Source organism: Typopeltis vanoorti, chromosome 2 (assembly GCF_054136105.1).
Source record: "Typopeltis vanoorti isolate ZY-2024b chromosome 2, IOZ_Tvanoo_1.0, whole genome shotgun sequence".
NCBI classification, from domain to species: Eukaryota; Metazoa; Arthropoda; class Arachnida; order Uropygi; family Thelyphonidae; genus Typopeltis; species Typopeltis vanoorti.
This window is the reverse complement of record NC_143550.1, coordinates 149,948,197-149,970,250: the sequence shown is the minus strand read 5'-3', so window position 1 is coordinate 149,970,250 and position 22,054 is coordinate 149,948,197. Positions and strand designations below refer to the sequence as shown.

General features: G+C 37.0%; 1 protein-coding gene across 1 annotated transcript in view; it reads left to right on the top strand.

Annotated features, from left to right (window-relative positions):
* The window catches only part of Arp3 (Actin-related protein 3), a 204,791-nt gene that overhangs the window by 71,711 nt on the left and 111,026 nt on the right, over positions 1 to 22,054 (top strand). The window contains exons 4-5 of the mRNA XM_090408792.1: positions 9,381 to 9,491; positions 14,977 to 15,072. Coding sequence (XP_090264918.1) covers positions 9,381 to 9,491; positions 14,977 to 15,072 — 207 coding nt within the window. The remainder of the gene's footprint in view (positions 1 to 9,380; positions 9,492 to 14,976; positions 15,073 to 22,054) is intronic.

The window sequence follows — 22,054 nt, the reverse complement described above, 5'->3', positions numbered from 1 at the left end:
ATAAGCTTAATGATGTTGGCGAAGGGAACCCCATCTCAAAGAAAGCAGTGTTAAAACCTGAAGTCTGCTCACTTTGCTATTAAATGGTGAGCAATCTTCCATTATAGTAAATAAGTCGAAATGAACTTAAAGTTAAGAAGATATGGTTGAAATGTGAATAGATGCAAGTATAGTGTAACTTTCTTAAAAAGCTACATGAATGATGTACAAAACAGTATTGCTCATTGAACCTTTAGCGACCAGCCATGAAATTATGCACATCTGTTAAATGAGTGGATAATATAGCAAATTGGATGTAGTAGGTATTTTGTGAGTTATCATGGGGGGGGGGGGGAGAAAAGATAATTAAAACCATACAAATATACTTGAAAAATATCTTTAAACACTTCATTGCAAACTTAATAGTGTACTGCGGTTTTATAGTTTAAAAACGCAAAGCTAATGACAAGGAGAGATGGCAGCTGATGGATAGACATCAGAATAGTATTTGAATGAATCGAATCAAGAAAAAAAGCATAATCAATACTGTTCTGGCTATAATTAACAGGGCTCTGGCTCTATAGTTGGGTTACTGCTGTTTAATTTGTACATTAATTATTATTATTATTGTTGTTCCGGGCAACTCCAAGGAGTCGACAGACTCATCGAGGGAGGCCCTAACATCATGTCAAGAACGACTATTCGACATTCACACCGTATCTATCATACCTTGCCTTGAACTCATTCACGGTCGTAGCACCCACAACAGACTCTGGAAGCTTATTCCACTCATTCACTACTCTCCAAGTAAAAAACCTAGCTCTAACAAACTTGTCAACAACGCTCTTGCCCAGCTTCCATTCATGACCCCTGGTCCTCCCACCACCAGTCATATTTTCAAAAATATCTTCTGGATCAATCTTATAGAAACCCTTCAGTAATTTGAATGTCTCAATCATATCACCTCTCCTTTGCCTATCGACCAATTTTTTCTGCAACCCACAAATCTTCAACCTATTCTCATAAGGTTCATTCCACAGACCTGCCATCATCTTGGTCACTCGTCTCTGGATTCTCTCCACTTCCTCCCCATCACGAAGAAACCCTGGTGCCCATAACTGGGCACAGTAGTCCAGATGGGGTCTTATCAAGGCTCGATACAGAGGAACAACAACTTGTTTGTCTCTGCATGTTAAAGTATTTTTCAGAAGCCAAGTGATTTGGTGAGCTGTTTTAGTCACTTTTGCAATGTGCTCCCTAAACTTCAATTCCCTATCCACCAACACTCCCAAATCCCTAGCCTCATCAATCTCCTGGAGTACTGTTCCACCAATGCGATATACTGCTGCTATTCTTTTCACCCCAAAGTGCATAACCTTACACTTTTGCACATTAAATTGACATCCATTTTTCCTAGCCCAGTCCTCCAAACTATCCAAATCATCCTGTAAAATTTTGACATCCTGTGCACTCATAATTGCTCTACCCAACTTTGCATCATCAGCAAACAAGTGAACACTTCCTCTCAAATCCTTTCCTATATCATTGATGAACAAATTGAAAAGCAGTGGTCCAAGAACAGAGCCCTGCGGCACTCCACTAGTCACAAGCCGTCTTTTAGACTGCACTCCTGAATAAACCACTCTCTGGTATCTCTCCTTCAACCACCCTCCTATCCATCTCACCAACCCTATATCTATCCCCATCTGCTCCAGTTTACTGATTAGGGTTCCATGTGGTATCCTGTCCAAGGCCTTGGCAAGGTCCAGTAGTATTACTGTAAACCCATTACCCCTATCCAGTTCAGCCATCACTGTGTTATAAAACGTGAGCAAGTTACTGAGGCATGATCTACCCTTCACAAAACCATGTTGTCCCCCATACAATATCCCATTTTCATCTATCCAATCCTGTATTCTTTTCTTGACTAATTTCTCTAAGACCTTGACAGTGATTCCTGAGACCTTGACAGTGATTCCTGATATGCTAATCGGTCGGTAATTTGCAACAGCAGTCTTGGAACCACCTTTATGCAGTGGAACTATTTTCCCCTCTTTCCACCTCCTCGGGACTAACCCAGACCCGAGACTCAAATTAAACAAAATGGTCAAGGGTACTGACAATTCTTTAGCTGCTTCTCGTACAACACGAGCTGGTATACCATCCAATCCCACAGATGTATTGACATTGAGGTTATGCAATAGACTACTCACCTCCACTTCATTCACCACAATTCCCGTATGCTCTACTGGTACATTCGTTTCTGCAATGTCACTACCTGGATGATATATTCTTGCAAAGTGCTCACTCAGTAACTCAACTATATCAACTGATTCAGTTACCTCCCTACCATCGGCATTCTTTAAAATCATTCTGCCATGTACATTTTTCCTTTTACTTGCTACATATCTAAAAAACTGTTTAGGATTCTCTTTAGCCTGCATGGCCAATGTTCTTTCGTAATCCTTTTTTGCTTTTCTTACCACACTTGTTACCCTTCTGGCCTGCGCTTTATAGCGTTCGTGTGTCTGCCGGTCACCTTTCTCCTTAAATTCCCTCCATAGTTGTTTCTTTTTTTGCAGCCCAAGCTTAATGGTGTTATTCATCCATTTAACCCCTACTTGATTTATTATTCGGACTCTAGGTATACAGTCAGCCATTGCTTCATGCAAACACTTTTTAACTACCTCCCATGCACTATTGACTTCTAGTCCTTGCAGTTGTACATGCCATGGCACTGAACCAATCAAACTCCTAAGCTTGTCATACTTTCCAGCCCGATAATTCCACATGTACCCTGTCTTAATTGAAAATTCTACACCTTTAGCCACCTCCCAAGTCAAGACCCTATGATCACTCTCACCGATTGGTGGCAATGTGGTCATATTTGTTACAGCCAAATCCTCAGATGTAATTACTAGGTCAGGCACTCTCTGACCCCTAGTATTTTCCATTAGATGCTGTCGCGGATAGTTATCCCTTAATCTTCTTCTTCTTCTGCAGCTTCTCCCACTTAAGTGGGGTCACTGTTTGTTATGAGTCTCCTCCACACCTTCCTGTCTTGGGCTGTCACCACATCCAAGTTCTTCATCTTCAAGTCCTCTTCTACCAGCTCCCTCCATCTCTTCTTTGGCCGCCCACGCTTCCGCCTTCCTTGCACATCCATCTGCATGACCCTTCTTCCCACATATTCGTCCTCCCTCCTCATCACATGACCAAACCATCTCAACCTTGCCTCCTGTATTTTCGCTCCTAAGTTCGTAACTTTCACTGTTCCCCTGACATAGTCATTTCTCAGATGATCCTTTCTGGTCACACCGCACATCCACCTAAGCATTCTCATCTCTGCTACTTCCATCCTGCTAATGTTATTTTTACTCAGGGCCACAGTTTCTATAGCATATGTCATAGCTGGCCTCACTACTGTCCTATAAATTTTGCCTTTCAGATTGATCGGCACCCTCTTATCACATAACACTCCAGCCATCTCTCTCCAGTTCCTCCAACCTGCTTGTATCCTGCATCCCACTTCCTTCTCACCTCCTCCATCTTCTTCCACTGTCGAACCTAAGTATCTAAAGTCTCTCACCTTCCTGATGACATTTCCTTCCAGCTCCAGGTCTGTCTCCTGGCCACCGCCCACTGCGCAACACATATACTCTGTCTTACTTCTGCTCAGTCTCATACCTCTCTCTTCCAGTACTTTTCTCCATCTTTCCAGTTTAGTTTCCGCTTCTTCTCTTGAATCTACACACAGCAAGATGTCATCTGCATACAACATTGTCCAAGGTGCATCTTCTCTCACCTCCTCTGTTACCACCTCCATCACAATATTAAACAGAAACGGACTTAATGCTGACCCTTGATGCAAGCCAACTGTTACTTGAAAACTTTCTGTCTGTCCCAAACAGGTCCGAACACTTGTCTTCACATTTCTGTACATTTCCTGCACCAACCTGACATATTTCTCTGGCACCTTCTTCTCCCTCAGACACCTCCAGACTTCTTGCCTTGGCACTCTATCGTATGCTTTCTCCAGATCAATAAATACCAGATGTAGCTCCCTTTGTTTCTCTCGATATTTTTCCATCATCTGTCGTAACCCAAAGATAGCATCTGTTGTTGATCTACCAGGCATGAAGCCAAATTGTTCCTTTGCAATCTCCACCTCCTCCCTCAATCTACCATCAAGAACCCTTTCTAGGATCTTCAGTGTGTGGGACATCAACTTTATTCCTCTGTAATTTTTACAGTCTTGTGCATCCCCTTTACCATTGTAGATGGGAACAAGAGTACTCTCCCTCCATTCCTCGGGTATATTTTCCTGTTGGTAAACTTTCACGAACAGGTCCCACAACAGGTCAATTCCCTCTTCCCCCAGTGCTTCCATGCCTCCACTGGAATTCTGTCGGGGGCCCACCGCTTTTCCATTCTTCATCCTCTTCATGGCCTCCGTCACTTCCATTCTACTGATGTTCTGCACCATCCCCTCAGAAGGCTGCCCATCTCCTCTGTGAGTCCTTGCATTTTCCTCATTCAGAAGTCCCTCAAAGTATATTTTCCATCTGTTTCTTATGTCCACATCCCTCCATAATACTCTTCCTTCAGCATCTTTGATCTGCCTCACATGTAAGATGTCTTTAGCTGCTTTATTTCTACATTTTGCTAGTTGGTAAATTTTTCTCTGTCCTTCCTTTGTTTCTAATTGATCATACAGATCTTGATATGCCATGGCCTTTGCCTGTGCCACAACTCTCTTGGCTTCTTGCTTTCTCTCTTTGTACACCTCTCTGTCCTCTTCCACTCTTGACTCATCCCACTTCTGCTTTGCCTTCCTCTTTGCTGTCACTGCCACTTGTACATCATTATTCCACCACCAACCCTCCTTCTGCTCTCTAATCTTTCCAGATGTCTCACCAAGCACCTCGATTGCACAGCTCAGGATTACTTTTGAATTATGTTTCCACCAATCTTGTACACTTTCCAGTCCATCCGAAATCCTCTCTAACACTCTCTCCCTAAAACGATTCCTCACACTCTCTTCTTTTAAGCGAAACCACTTAATTGTCTTCATCCCATGGCAACCAAAAGTTCTTATCTTCGATCTTAATTTAAAGTCTGCGCACAGCAGTCGGTGTTGTTGTGCTACTTGATCTGTTGGAATTACCTTACAATTTGTCACAACCTTAAGATGTTTTCTTCTAGTCAAAATGTAGTCAATTTGTGAGCTGTTGTTACCACTTCTAAATGTTATCAAATGTTCTTCCCTCTTGAAGAAAAACGAGTTCACAATTGCCAGATCAAACGCTACTGCAAAGTCCACAACCCTCTCTCCTTCCTGGTTCATCATTCCCACTCCGTGGCCACCATACACCCTTTCACAGTCTCTATTCTGTCTTCCTATGTGCCCGTTCAAGTCTCCTCCGACAATCACCATCTCATTTTCTTCCAATTCCCTCATTTCTTCATCTAACACGTTCCAGAACTCATCTTTTTCCTCTGCTGTACAACCAACTTGCGGGGCATATACACATAATACGACCACCCGCTCTTCTCCAAGACCCAATTTCATTCACATGATCCTGTCGTTCCTTCTACCCACGTCCAGTACTTCACCCTTCATTCTGCCACACACCACAATTCCTACACCATTTCTTCCCTCGTTATTCGCTCCAGAGTAGAACAATTTATAACCATCTCCCAGTTCCTTTGCCTTTCCCCCTTTCCACCTTGTCTCCTGCACACATAAAATGTCCAACTTCCTCTTCCTCATCATGTCTGCCACCTCTCTTCCCCTTCCAGTCATGCTTCCAACATTCAGTGTTCCCACTCGCAACATCCTCTCCACCTGCTGGGCTCGCTTCTTTAACCGCACCCGCCCTTGATGCGGTAGCCCTCGTCCACTTCTCACAGCTGTAGGGCGATGTGGCTGCGCATCGCTTAAGGGGTACGCCCTAGCCCTTATATCATTTTCTCTTAGACTCATAATCATAGTTTGAGTTGGCACTGAAGTTTTACGACCGGAGTTATCCCTTAATAACCGCCTAAAATCCATTTTCTTCCTCCCGTGTGTCCTCTCCTCACTCCAATCAATACGACCATAGTTGAAATCTCCCATAATAATCGCTCTCCTTCCACTCATTTCTTCTATTTGCTCGTGCATACTGTCACCACCATCTTTTCCATCACCTGGTCTATAGCAGCACCCAATTGTATATTTAGTTCTGCTAGCCACAATCTCACACCAAATGGCCTCAAATGTGCTCTTTTCTCTATCCTGCAATTCAACTTCTATTCTCCTTGGCTGCAGTTCATCAGCTATCATCAACAATACTCCTCCCCCAATTTTATTCTCCCTGTCATTCCTGAACACACTATACCCATCACATTCAATCCCACTAGCTATATCATCTACAGTCAGCCATGTTTCACTAATGCCAATAACCTGTGGTCTGGAAGTGCCAACCATGGCCAAAAACTCTTCCTTCTTGTTCCTAATACTCCTAGCATTAGTGTACATGAATTTAAGACCCCCATTAGCCCCCAACCCTACCTTGATGTCTTATATTAACTATCCCACTCTGATTTGTTGTCCTTATTTGCTCGGGCATATTATATTCATTCTTACATTCAACTGCCTCCCTAAGGACTGTATATCTACTCTCCCCCCCTTAATAAATCTAGTTTCCCTGAATTTGCACATCCACTACATTCAGCAACACTTTCTCAAGTCTTCTTACACCGTAACCATTCAAATGCAAGCCATCCATCGTATATAGATCCTTTCGCCCATCGAACTCACTCCACATGTCCACAAATTCCACACCACTCGTCATACATAGCCCACGCATAAAGTCGTTTGCAATTATGGCCCTCCTTTTAAACATTTCACTGTCATGCCGTGGCAAAAGACTAATCATTCTAACTCTCTCACTCTTTTCTTTTGCTACCTCAAACAATTCATTCAGGTCTTCTATCATTTCCATTTTGTCTCCTTTCAAATCATTCGTACCTGCCACAACAATCATTTCTTTCACCCTTTCCTTTTGCTCTCTAATAGACTCGGTTACATCCTTTATGGTCGCACCAGGTTGGTACGATTTTGTCAAATCCTCTACTATCACACCTCGTACTAACGAGTCTCCATATAGCACTCTATCCTTCATTTTGTTCATGTTCACACTCATACATCTATTTTTCCTGTCATACTTTTTATTATTGGCTGGTTCATTCAGTTGACTTTTGCTCATACGCTCTAGCTGCTGTTTTGCCCTTTGTATCGCACCATTCAACAACGCGATCTCACTCATTGCGTCTGTCTCATCTTTTTTATTCTCAGTAAAACCATTAATACTATCATTCACACTCTCACAATTCTCTGGTACAACCTCGCCGTTTCTTGTCATATCCCTATTTTCTTCATTCTGAAGTTTGACAAAAATATCACTCACGATCCGAAATACTCTTCAATTTCTCATTCTCCCTACATTTTCTACACACATTCACTCCTTTATTATCATCTAACCACACTCCGACCGCACTCCACAAAGCGTACATTTCGCAGCTAGTACACTGAATCATCTCTTTTATACTACCGTTCTTTGGTAAAGATGGCGAACCATCATTACTGGCCGCCATTTTCCTACATACTGAAGCCATACTTACTTGCAACGTATTTTATCAAATTATAAATTATACACACCAAAAACACACAAAAGATGCACTAAGAAACGCAAGGCAAACAAAACTACACAATATTAAATAAATTTATCAACGATAACTGAAAATAATACTTATCTTATCTGGAGCTTTCACGAACACTACACACTACGAATCCCTCTAGCGCGCAGCCCCAATAAAATATGTGATAAAGACACACAAAATACTCTAAAAACACGAAAATCGTTCTAATATACTATAAAACCAATTTTCTAAGGAAAAACACACACAAAAAACACCAAAAATCACCAATTTTACACGAGCGCTAAATTACACAGACTTATATAATTATATAACTATATATATATATACAGGGTGTTCGGGATAAATTTGACATATTTATAATTAATTATATTTTTCCGTAAGTTACATGTATTAACACACACTTCTCTTCATTTAAAAGTTTGGACCCTTCTTCATTCATATACAAGATGTCAGAAAGGATGGATAGCTGGAACCCACCTGAATCATGGAAGAGAATAACTTGTATCATGATGATTCGTGCCCGCCATCAAAATAAGGATATTACGACTGCTGCCCAATGCTCCCTGAATACAGTAAAAACAATCAGGCATGAACTAGAGACTTGCAATGGTGACTACGAGGATGTAGCAAGAAGAAAGATCCCTAGCAGACGATCTGATTGCGTTCGTACAGCAGAATTCCTCGCAAATCTGCAGGAACAGGTGTTGAAGAACCCTGGCATTGGAATTCGGGCTTTGTTCGTGGAGTTGCTAACTGTAGTCAAGCCCTGGATAACAAGGGTAGCCAATGGTAGGCCGTATGTATGGCAGCAGGATTCGGCCCCTTGCCACACCTCTGGGAAAAGTCAAAAATGGTTGTCTGAAAATTTCTACGACTTCACCAGTCCAAATGTTTGGCCTCCAAACTCCCCAGACCTTAACCCCATGGATTATTTTGTATGGGGCGCAGTTGAAAAAGACACCAATCGCACTTCCAGTAATACAAAAGCCCAGTTAATGGATAAAATTAAAACAGTTTTTGCGGCCCTTCCCAGGGAGACTGTAGCATCAGCTTGTTCGAGGTTCCGAAGCAGAATTGAAGCTGTGATCGATGCTAATGGTGGTTATTTTGAGTAAATCTTGTTGATAGTATTGTAATTAACTCTGCCTGTAATGTTTTTTTGTCAATTCATTAAATTTAATAGATACAAAGAAGATTTTCTTTTTCCTTACGAAACTGTCAAATTTATCCCGAACACCCTGTATATAATTACATACATAATATAATTATAATAATAAATAATAAATAAATACATAATATAATTATATAACTATATATATATATATAATTATATAACACCGAATTATATAACAACTCGGGAGTGAATATCCAGTTGTTTGGTAATAATGCTAAACTGGAGAAGATAGAAGCAGAAAAGTTAGAAATTTATATAAGTAGATGATGTCAGTGCATGATATTTGGGGAGAGAACAAAAAATCCCCACTTCTGGAAGTAACATAAGAGTGTGGTTGACAAGGGCACTTTTGGAGTAGATTTTTTACTTGGAAAAGGTTTTATCGTGGACATTGCATAAATAATAGTGAGTCTTTGGACTCTGTGGTGGCATCTGTGTATTAAGAAAAATTATAATAATAAAGTATAACTATCATATAAAAATGCTTTATCTAAAGTATAAGTAGACATGTTTGTATTTTTAGTATCCTATTCGTCATGGAATTGTAGAAGACTGGGATTTGATGGAGAGGTTTTGGGAACAATGCATTTTCAAATATTTGCGAGCAGAGCCTGAAGATCACTATTTTCTTCTGGTAAGATAATTCTTAATATTAATACTAATCAGTGAACTATTTATCTTTAGTGTTTCATGTATCTAATTAATTATTTGTCATTTTTAATGCAATTACTGGGCATATAATTTGAATAACTGATAACCATCTTCATTCCTTTTGAAAAGAAGAACACATACTTTAACAGCGAACCACAGTTGACATTTTCATTCTGATATGAGTTGTATTATGAGTTTACTAATGCATTTCGAAGTACACCTTTGGACTACAGAATAATATGGACAAAATAAAGATTTCACCTTTAGTTGTCCATATTCGTTTTTATTAAAAGTTTCCAAAAGACCAGGTTAATTGTTATGGGACATTGAATTGTGCTTCACACACACAGGTTTGTTATATTTGAACAGTTACAAATAACTAAAAGTAATCTGGTAGAACATCACCTCTTCCTTTAATTCCTGCTGTACTTACTGAAAAATTTATTCTTGAGAAATATGGAAATTTGTCCATGATTCCAGAAGAATTTAATAAGTAGTTTGCAAATAATTATGAATAATTCTGTAGACAAACTACAATGTTAGAGAAATTGCTTTAATTAGATTAGATTAAAATAATATTCGGTATTATGACCTTCATATCAAGGTCACCCTCAGGAATATGTACATACACTGGTCACAAGCATTACATTGGTAACCCTACAGTGGGATGGGATAGTCATATCCTAGTCATACTACATTCTAGGTTCCAGTCCACTGCATCAAACCTAACATTCATTTCCATACAGTGGTTCTACTGTATAGTGAATCATGCATGGAATGGTTTAACGTATTCGAGTAGCCATTTATATGCATAAATGACACAAAAAATGAAGCATTTATGTATATCAGATACACAAACAAGAAATTTAGATATAATTTTAGCAAACAAAAACATTTATTATTATATTTACGACTATTTTGCCTGCTTCTGTTTAGGAGTGCCCCTGTTTAAATGTCATTGGCTTTTTTATTCAAGGATTCTTAGGGTTGTAGATGTATATTTACCAATAAATATATGTAGCATAAAGGAAGAGAAATTTACACATACCTTTTTCTGGGTGTTGTGGCTTTTCTTCTTTCTGCGATGTCCAAACTACTATGTGTGTGTGTGTGGGGGGTAGAATGTGGGAGAATTAAACAGAAATGGAAAAAACCTGAGTTTTTTGAATAATATATATATATATATATATTATATTATTAGGGATGGGAGGAGCATTTTTTTTTTTATATTTATATAGAGTGGGAAAGGGTGAAGGGGTGGAAAACAGCAACTGATTTTTAGAGGTGGGGAAGGGGGGGGGGGTTGACGGGGTGCAGTCCGTTTCGACTATGCTTGGTCATCGTCTGAACACATGGAGGAATATAATAGTTTGTTAAAATGTTAACATGGGAATTTTCCCAGAAATAATATCCATAAACAAAAACATTTTTCTGAATAGCTTGGCTTAAGGGAACAAACCAGTTTAATCATTAATCTATACCATGAAAAGTTAAAAGTTTTTCCATTTGAGGAATAAGATTGTCCTGCTTATGGTAGTATTAACTAGTGTAGCACTTTTCACTTCTCTCAGAACTTCATCTTTGTTTTTAACAAATGTAACAACGATAGTGTGAGATATGTTTAGTCTGCAGCCTATCTCATATTCGTACACCAATTTTTCTCCAAAATTTACAATAGCAAACCTTGCACTATTACAAAGTACAGGTAATCCTTGTATAATGCGGATGTTAGGTTCCATAAAAATGCTGCCTTATACGAGACATAGATCACGTAGAAAAAGTAGGGTTAGGTTCCGAAATCGTTTTTTTTTTTTTTTTTTTTTTAATTATATAAACAACAATGACATATCCAACAAAAACAATATTTTTATTTAATTCAGGTAATTCATGTAAGTTAAGAAAACAAAATCTATGACAAATATATGGTATAAAATTCTAAAAATTACAAATCTTGCATAAATTTCATTGCACATAATGCATAAATGTTTTAGACACAATAAAGTAAAGCGCATATTTTAATCGTCATCACAGTCTTCAGAAATAACATTTTGTAGATGTTCTTTAAGTGGCCGGAGGTCGTCACCACTTGAAATCTCTTGGACATCATTTGTATAATTCTCATTGCATACTTCGGCAGGTTTAGTCATCAAGAAGTCAGTAATAAGACTTTGCTTTCCACTATGTTGCAACTTTTTATTAAGTTCATAATATGACGCTAAAAAAATATCCAATTGTCTTGTGAATTTTCCAGAGCGTTCCATTGAGGGATCATTATCCGTAAAATAACTTCCTAATTTTCTTGCCAAGTCCAATCCTTCTGCCAATTTCTTTAAACTGAATTCTTTAACAGATTCATCACAATCAGAATCTTCGGCAGAACTTTCCCCGCCATTTGGTTCGATGCAATCTATTAATTGTACTAGTTCCTCCTCTTTTAAATCTGTTTCTCTGTCAGTTAATTCACTAATTTTGTTTTCAACCGTATCGCAAAAGTCCTCTCCACCAAAAATGTGGGCGGCGTTTGTTATACGACGTAGCTTGGCATCCACTGGAGGTACAAAATTTTGTTCCATTACAGCTTCAGGCCATATTTTTTTCCAGCAAGCATTCAGCATAGAGGGTTGTAATTCCTTAATGGACAGAGAAATAATTTTTACACAATTCAATATTGAAAACTCTTTCCACGCTTGAGGCGGTGTTATGTTTGGATTAGATTCCATTTTTTCTAAAATTAATTGAAATGTTCGGCGAATATAACATGACTTAAATGTTGAAATTATTCCTTGATCGAGTGGTTGAATAAGTGAAGTAGTATTAGGCAGCAAAAAAAGTTATTTTAATATTCGGATGGCTTAAATTTGTTGGTGGCCTGGTGCGTTATCTAAAATTAGTAGAATTTTGAATTCCATATTCTTTTTCTTTGTGTAACTTCCTACATCGGGGACAAAACACATGAAAAACCAATTTTCAAACATGCTAGCTGTAACCCATGCCTTTTTGTTGGCTCGCGAATAAACAGGTAGGATGGATTTGTCGAGCCCTTTCATCGCACGAGGATTTGCAGATCAATTAATAAACATTGGTTTTGTCATGTAATCACCTGATGCATTACTACAAAACAGTAGAGTAATTCTATCTTTGGAAACTTTGAATCCAAGAGCTGATCTTTCATTTTTCGAAATATAGGTGCGTTTTGGCATTTTTTTCCAAACCCAGATATAACCCAGATTCATCTGCATTGAACACCTGATCTGCACTGTAACCACATTCTTTAATGATTTTTAAAAGTTCTGCTGGGTATTTCCAGGCAGCTTCAACATCTGCTGATGCTGATTCTCCCTGGATTTTAAGATTATACAAAGAAAACCGCTTTTTAAAGTTTTCGAACCAACCCTTACTGGCAGAAAATCCATGCTGATGGTACAATGCATCTTGAATCTTGATGGTACAATGGTAACTTCACTCGAAGTTACGTTACCATTGTAACCTCAAGTGAGGAGACCTCTTGGCATCAGTTTTTTAATCCAAATCCTGTCTGGACAACCAAAGCAAATCACCTTCCAAAATTTCCTCTATTGGCAACTTTTGGTACAAAATCTTTTTTCACAGAACTCATCTTCCCATGCCTTCAAAAGTCTCAATATAACATTTGGTCTCATTCCATTTATTGGTTTTAGCTACAGATGCATCCAAAGAGGTAAAGTTATTTTATGGCCACCCTACAGCAATACTTCGCATAGTCCGGGTAATCGGTTCCACCGATATCCCGGACTGTTTAAAACCGGACTAATCGAGGAACTAAATACATACAAAAAATGATAATTGGTTCCAAAAAAAATATTCTCCCTGTTTTTCAATAAATAAAACAAGTTTAATAAATTCAGATGTCTTTATCAAAAATAATTAAACAAAAAATACATGTTTCTCGTAATTCATTTTTTATTCTCTAAAAATTACAATATCGATGTCTGCACATTTTTCTTCTTTGGTTTTTTCTCTTCATACATTTCTTTGTAGCAACGAATTGCATTGTTTATCGTTCGGTGAATTGTAAGGCTACGTTCAATATTAGGATCAACTTCCATAATATGCTCTGACAAGGTCTCAACCATTCCAATAATTTTTGATAGTTGTTCAACTGTTAATTCTCTTGCAGGCACTTCAACCAGTCATTGTTGTCTAAGTTGTCAAATGTCCTATAAAAAAAGTTTGTTTTTATGAATGCTCATTTTCACAGTCAGTGTAACAATGTTAAATATAGAAATATTTGTTGAAAGAGCAAATATTTTCAGACATAGCTAAAATAAATAATGAATTCAGTCTTCTCCTCTAGCGATTCATTCAAAATCCTCAAAAAAAGTTTACTTTTCTGAAAATCCTGCATATATGATCACCATCTCCTTGCCTCACACAAATGGTTCTCCAGACATATAGCATTTTACAAAATATCAGTATCAGAACTGCTTCCTGACCAGTTTAGGTTGGTTAAAAATTTATTTTCAAATAAACTCCAGGGTGTTTTTTTTTGAACAAGATCTTTTGCTTATGCAACAAAGTTTACTTTGGTCAAACTGAAAGAAGTTTGAAATCCAAAGAATGAACACTTTAGCAATATTGAACACAAAATTTGAAGGGTAAATCAGTCCTTACATCCCATAACCTCACAGAACTCTGCATCAATTGCAATATCGAGGAAAATATAGATAATAGGAGGTTGTCTTCCTTACCTGGAAGACAACCTCCTATTACGGACTATGAAAGAATCTAGTGAAATTATACAATCTTAACCTGGAATTCTATATGATAATGGAATTATGCAGCATATCAAACACTCATCTTTTTAGGTTGGTTAAAATAATAGTTCATGTTGCACAGCTTTTTGTATAAAAGCTGTGCAGTACGAACTACTCAGATCTAATATGATTATTGATTCATGCATTTAATCTATATCATGATGTTTGAATTTTTTAACTAAAAACTATATTTAGTGGTTTCCTGAGCATTTCTTATTATATATTTCTCATTTTTTTTAATTTCCTAAAGCTTTTAGTTTTAAATAGCAAAATCATAGATGTTAGCTTTAAATAAAATATATAAGTGAAATCCTATAAATCTCAATTATTATTTAATCTGTATTTTAATCTTTCAGTATCCCTGTAGTACTCTGGAATATCCTATTAATTGTACTTAGAGGTGATCTCATTCAATAAATTATTCTATGTTTAATTTATGTTATTCATTTGATTTTATTCTTTACATCTATTCATCTTGTACTGCTGAATTAGAAAACAGTTATTCCTCAGGTGGATCAATTTTCCATTCCTCTTATTACTGGGACCAAGAAAATTGCTTATTAAAAAGAGCATTCACTATAATTACATTTTTTCCAACTATTATGAACTCTCATTGCAATGGACTTCTATGCTTTGAATAACAGTGACATAGTATGATGGTTATTTTCATTGCAGACAGAGCCCCCTTTAAACACACCAGAAAACAGAGAATACACAGCTGAGATAATGTTTGAGTCTTTCAATGTTCCTGGCTTGTATATAGCAGTACAGGTATGTATGTATGTCTTTTTTTATAATTAGGGGAAAAAAATATAGATTTTGTTCATTCCTTCAATCTTTATCTTAATATTGAATTTTGTTTACAATACTGATAACTGTATCTGTAATGCAGTCAGTAGCCACAACTCTCTTTAGTTGGAAACATATTTAGAACAGTGAAACCTAAAGTTCAGATATCACAAAATAATTTACAGAGCTTTTTTAGGCCAAAGTTGAGTTGTCTGGTTTCATGTGAAGCAGTAAGTTTTTGACTCACTCATTGCAGGAGGGAAAACATGAAACTTTATTTTTTCTTTTTTATCTTGCAAAACAAATTAGCCAGAGAATATACATATTGTCATATTTAGCAAAATATAGTGATAGGATTAGACAAATTATTACCCAAAATTAGATATAAGTGAATTTATTTGGTTATTATTAATCAGAGGCCTTTAGGGAGTCATCAGTGAAGCCACATATCACCCACACCAGCTGTTATACTGTTTCTTGAATTTATTCAAATTATCTGCATCACCAAGGCATTCCAATTATGCCTGCCCTGAGAGAAAAATCTAACCCTTGTCTCTTTCTTGAATTCAGAGAAAAAGGTGAGAAAGCAAAAACAGAAAATAAATATCAGGAAGGCAGCAAAATATTCTGGAGGCTATTGAAAAGTTTAGAAATCAAGAAAAAAGTACTGTAAAAGGAATCAAGAATGACAAAGGTAACATGAAAACTGCAGTTAAAGATATTCTAAATGTCTAGAGCAGTGATTTTCAACCTTTTTCATAACACAGCGCACCTAGACTAATTATTAAAATTCTGCGGCACACTACAAATATATTCTTTTAATTTTTTTGATGATCTGGCAAAAAATAGGCATAATTTTGATTAATTTACGCACAAAAGAAGATGGAAGACCAGACACTAATAAATGAATGCACACATTATGACATTATTTCTTTCAATTAATTTGTTTTCATAAATCTCGCGGCACACCTGTTGAAAATCGCTGGTCTAGAGTAATTGCTTTGAAAGATTACTAAATGAAGCCAATGACAGCATAGTGGTAGAAAACATTTAAGAGGAATTTATATTAGTGCTTCATGGTATAAATTACACCGAGAGATGAAAAAAAAAATAATAAATTTATTGAACTTACTAATGTTTTGTTGGTTTTCTACCCAACATCATCAGAGCACAAATTATAACTGACAAGCACTACACTAAAACACCAAAAACAATTCAATTTGTAACTGACAGAACTAATGTCCTAACAATTTTCCCTCTATGGGCTGGTTTTAATTGTAAAGTTAATTTGGAGACTGTCTCCCAAATCTTTGGCAAATCAGTGCAACAGTACTTGTTGAGTTTGGAGAAGCACTTCATAGTAGATACTGAGCCTAAAAATAGTCTTTCAGACCTATACTGACCTCTGTATAAAAGCAATGTCTTCTTCTTCCATTTAATTCTATGTGAAGGAGTATTCAGATGATGGTCTGCTAGTCTCAGCTTGCCATAAAGATGATCGCATCTGTAAATTTTAAATCTTCCAGGCAAATGCATGTGGGTATAAATACAGTCGAATTGTGATTTTTCAAGTCTGTTTTTGTGCTCTCTTTCAGTAAGTGAATTTGACTTTAAGTGCTTGTTAAAACAGCCCTTAGCATCATGGCAGAAGCAAGTAAAAAACGTAAAGATTTATCTTTCCAAGAAAAGCAAAGAATTTTGGAGAGCTTTGATAAGTTGCTCAAAATGAGTCAGCATAGTGTGGCTGTACATTTAAAAATTTCACAATCACTCTTGTGTAAGATCTTAAAACACAGATCAAACATTGAAACTTCAGCTCTTACTAATGAGAACATGGATCGGAAGAGAACCCGATCTGGTAAGGTTACTCAATTTGAATCAGCATTAAAAATTTGGTTTAGTAATGTTCGTGAAAAGAATGCTTCGATTAATGGGCCTTTGATGCATCAAAAAGCAGAACTGGCAAAAGCAATGGGCAAAGAAAATTTCACCACAACTGATGGTTGGTTTAAAGATGGAAAAAAGCAAAAAAAAATTATTCTGTACAAGTATTCATGATGGAGAAAAAAGTGCTAATTTTTTTATCAGCTGATGCGTGGATTAAGACCGAGTTGCCAAAAATTATTGCTGAATATTCTCCCGAGGATATTTACAATGTAGATGAAACAGGACTCTATTTTTGTGCAATGCCTGAGCATACTTATTTGTTTAAAAATGAAAGTACTAAAGGATTTCAATCTTCAAAAGAGTGAGTGATGACAGTTCTTTGTTGTGCTAATATGAAAGGTGAGAAATGAGAGCTCCTAATGATTGGAAAAAGGTAAAAATCCTCAGTGTTTTAAAGGTGTCAAAAGTTTCCCCGTTGACTACTGTTCTAGTTCAAATGCTTGAATGACTTAATGCCATTTTCAACAATTGGTTAGTTAAGTGGGATCTTAAAGTGAAAAATTGTCTTGGTAGTAGACAACTGCACTGCATACACACACACACACACACACACAATTTATTGTTAAAGAACATCAAAGTAATCTTCCTGCCTTTGAATTCTACATCGTTAATTCAACCATGTGACCAAGACATCATATGAGCTTTTAAAGCTTATTATCGCAGGGAAGTTTGTGCAAGAATTATAGTTGAACTTGATTATATAAAAGATCTATTCGATGCAAGTGCAATTGCAAAAAAAAGAGTTCCCTTCTTGATGCATTGCATTTGGTAGCAATGTCGTGAAAGCAAGTCTCAGAGAAGACTATTGAAAACTCCATCCAAAAAGGTGGATTTTATTATTATTATTATTATTATTATTACATGACACCTCCAGGGAGTACACCTACTCTACAACTCTGTCTCCCCCAGCTACTACTTTTTAAATTTTTAAAACAAACTCCGAAACTCCTTCTTCTGAAAATTGGTTTGATATTCATAACAAAGTTGAAGTGGTGGCTGCAATGTCAGTGTCAGAAATATGTCAAGCTGCTTCCAATGAGAACTTGGAACTAGTAGAAGAAAGTGAACCTAATACAAGTATAGAAGAACATATTTTAGAAGCTCCTCCAACCAATGCCCATATGCAAAAAGCTCTACAAATACTTCATCGCAGTGTGCAACATAGTGCAACAAACTTCGAAAGGCATTTTGAATATCAGCAATTTATTCATGAACTGCTATATTCAAATACACACAACAGACAACACTAGATTAGTTTTTAAAATAAATTATGTTGTTGCTTATTAAAAAATTGTTTATAACAATAAAGTGAAATAAATGATTCAATTTTTTATATCCTTTGCTAGGTGTTATCAGAAAGCGACTGTCCCAAAGTGATCACAATAAGCAGTGTCTATTTGATTACGATGATTAATTTCATCATCATCATCAAATTCCTGACATGTACCCTCAAGGGGTGTACAGGATATGATAGTACTACATGAAAAATTTACATCATTACTAAGTTCCTATCTACAATTTTCCTCCAAATCAGTTTGTTACTGGTCAAGACTCCAACATTATCAGATCTTATGTTTCTATCGTCTAAGGCACTTTGTACCGTATCAATCCACCTATATCTTGGTCTTCCTCTGGGTCGTTTTCCAGCCAACCTGGCAAAGAACACTTGTTTTGCTAATCTTTCCTTGCCCATTCTGTTAAAATGACCATACCACCTGAGATTAGCTCTGCTAAGGCATTCCTGGATGAGGACAATGTCAAGTTCTTTGCTAATATCCTCGTTTTTAATATCATATTGCCATTGATGCCATCTGTTCACGCCTCTAATCTTTCTCAGGACTCTCATATCTGCAGTGTCTAGTCTTTGGTCAAGTGTTTTACTTCCTACCCAGCTCTCAGATCCATGAGTTAAAACTAGTTTGAACACTGACTTGTATATAGCTAATTTAGTGTTCTGACTAATTTCTCTCTTATTCCATATGAATTTATTCATTTCACTTCCTACCATACCAGCTTTGTTGATTCTATTGTCTATTTCCATATTTAATTTAGAATCTTTAGTAAAAATCGTGCTTAAGTAGCTCAAATGTTTTACTTGCTCCACAGGTTCCCTGTTCACAACACATTTGACATTTTCAACAGTATTACAACAGTTATTCAATTTAGTCAGGGAATCTTGCAAATTTATTTAGAGGTATAACATCGTCCGCATAAAGCAAAGAGCTGACATTAACATCTCCAATTCTGATATCATGTTTAATACCACTTTCCTTCATAATTTGATCCATATAGATAATGAATAACAGAGGGGATAATGTACATCCTTGTCTCACACCAGATTTAACATTAAACCATCTTCCTGTACTTCCTTGAATTCTAACTGCTGATTTACAACTCAAATAAAGACTAAGTATTGCTTGATATAATGCCCCATTGACACCATATAACTGTAGTGTTTTGAATAATTTCTCTCTTAGCACCTTGTCATATGCCTTTCCCAGATCGACAAAACTTAAATACAGATCTTTGTTATATTCTCATGCTTTCTCAACTATTTGTCGTAAAGTGAAGATCTGATCCTGACAGCCTCTATTTGGCCTGAATCCAGCTTGTTCTTCAGCAAGCTTTTCTTCCACAATTCTTCTCAACCGTTTCTCAAGTATACTTGCATAGATCTTGCCAGGAACACTCAGCAGGGAAATACCTCTGTAATTCTCTCATTCAGTTTTATTTCAATTTTTATGTATGGGTACTATGAGAGCTCTACTCGAATCATCAGGAATTCGTCCCTCTGTCCAGGCATTCTGAACTATGCAGTGCAGCCACTGTAAGACTTTTATACCACCATACTTCAGCATTTCTAGTATAATATCATCTACACCCTCTGCCTCTCCAAATTTCAAACCTTTGATGGCTCTTTCTACTTCAAGTATGGATATGTATTCTTGACTGTATGCCTGTTGAGTGTTTTTTACCACTGTGCTATCACTGCTTGTTTCATTTAGCAATTTTTTTAAGTAATTACTCCATACTTCAAGGATATCTTTTTCTCCCAGTTTTATGTCACCTTTATCATCTCTAACTCCTTTCACAACACTCTTTCCTCCATTTCTAAGCTTCTTCAACAACCTCCAGAATATCTTGCCACCTTCTTGATATTTATTTTCTATGTTCTTGCCAACGTCCTCCCGTGACTTTTGTTTAGCTAGTTTTACACAGCGTTTCGCTTTCTGACATTTGTCTCTGTATTCTCTAAGAGCACAAGGAACTTTTGATATGCTTTCTTCTTTTCCTTCATTGCCTCTTTAACTTCCTGTGTCCACCATGGAGTTCTGATTTTTCTCTCCTTGCAGACAACCTCACCACATGCTTCTCTGGCTGAATTAAGGTTTTCTTCAAGGCTTGCCACTGAATATCCAAGATTTGGTTCCTGTTCTCAAACTCTTTCATTTTCTTTTCAATAATCTTTGTGTATTTTAGTCTACATTTTCCATCTGAGAGCTGCCCAACTTTTATTCGCTTTAAAACTTTCTTACATGTTGTTCTTTCAATATGAAATTCAATTTTATCCTGCTCAAGACTAAATAGCGATTGCTTCCAATTTCAAATCCTCTGTATGCTCTGGTGTCCTGCATCAAGGAGAAAACATCACTATCAACAATAACAAAGTCAATGAGACTTTTCTTATTCCTTTTCTCTTCTCTCCATGTGAATTTGTGCACATTTTTATGTTGGAACATGGTGTTAGTAATAACTAGTCCATGTCCTGAGCAGAAATCCAACAGGTATTGGCCATTATTATTAGCTTTGCTCTTTTCTCCAAATTTTCCCAAAATATTTTTGTATGTCTGACAATCATTTCCTAATCTGCTATTTAGATTCCCAACAAGGACCAACTTTTCCTTTTTCATTGTGTCAGTTGCTTTTTCTAAAGCGTCAAAAAATTCCTTCACTTCTACCTTAGTAGAACCTTCTGTGGGACCATAGACACAAATATGTCTCATTGTCCAATTCCCCATTCTGATATCAACCCACATCACTCTACTTGAGACTGCCTGCCATTCAAGAAGATTAACTTTGTATTTTGTGTTGAATACTAGGGCTACTCAATCTTTTACTTGATTGTCATTTCCTGAATATAACATTTTATATTTATTGCTCAGAAAGATCTCACCAGTTTTTGTCTTTTTAGTTTCTGTCTCCCCTATTATGTCGATCTGGTACTTACCTAATTCCTCAGCTAGCTCTATTTCTTTTCCATTCAGGCTTCTTATGTTGATAGTACAGATCTTTAACTCTGGTGGTGTTAAGTTGGTGTTTGTTTTCAGATTTGTTCCAGTAGCTGACTTTTTGCTGTTTGCCCTGGTTCCCTGACAAAAAAATCAGGAGCCTTGTTTAACTGGGCGACGCCCCAGCTGGCATGAAATTTCATCATGTTGTACCATCATTTTGTATTTTGGTTTAACCAATAAGAATACAATTTGGTCGGCTAAATCCCAAATTGCCAGCCCATCCTCGTTCGTTCAGTATCCAGGTAGATACCCATCAGAGTGCACCACGAGAAGGTGAGGATTGGACATTAGGTCAGAAGCCCTTGTTAGTTCTAGGAATTCCTTTAAAGGCTATGTGGCGATCTCCTCTCAGTTATACAGCTTTGACCCTTAAGCACCAATCAGAACTCCATGGTGGACACAGGAAGTTAAGGAGACAGTGAAGGAAAAGAAGAAAGCTTATCAAAAGTTCCTAACAAATAAATCACATTGTGCTCTTAGGAAATACAGAGACAAATGTAAGAAAGCTAAACAAAAGTCATGAGAGGACTTTGGCAAGAACATAGAAAATAAATATTAAGAAGGTGGCAAGATATTCTGGACATTGTTGAAGAGGCTCAGAAATGGAGGAAAGAGTGCTGTAAATGGAATTAGAGATGATAAAGGTGACATGAAAACTGGAGAAAAAGATATCCTTGAATTAGGGAATAATTACTTAAAAATTGTTAAATGAAACAAGCAGAAAT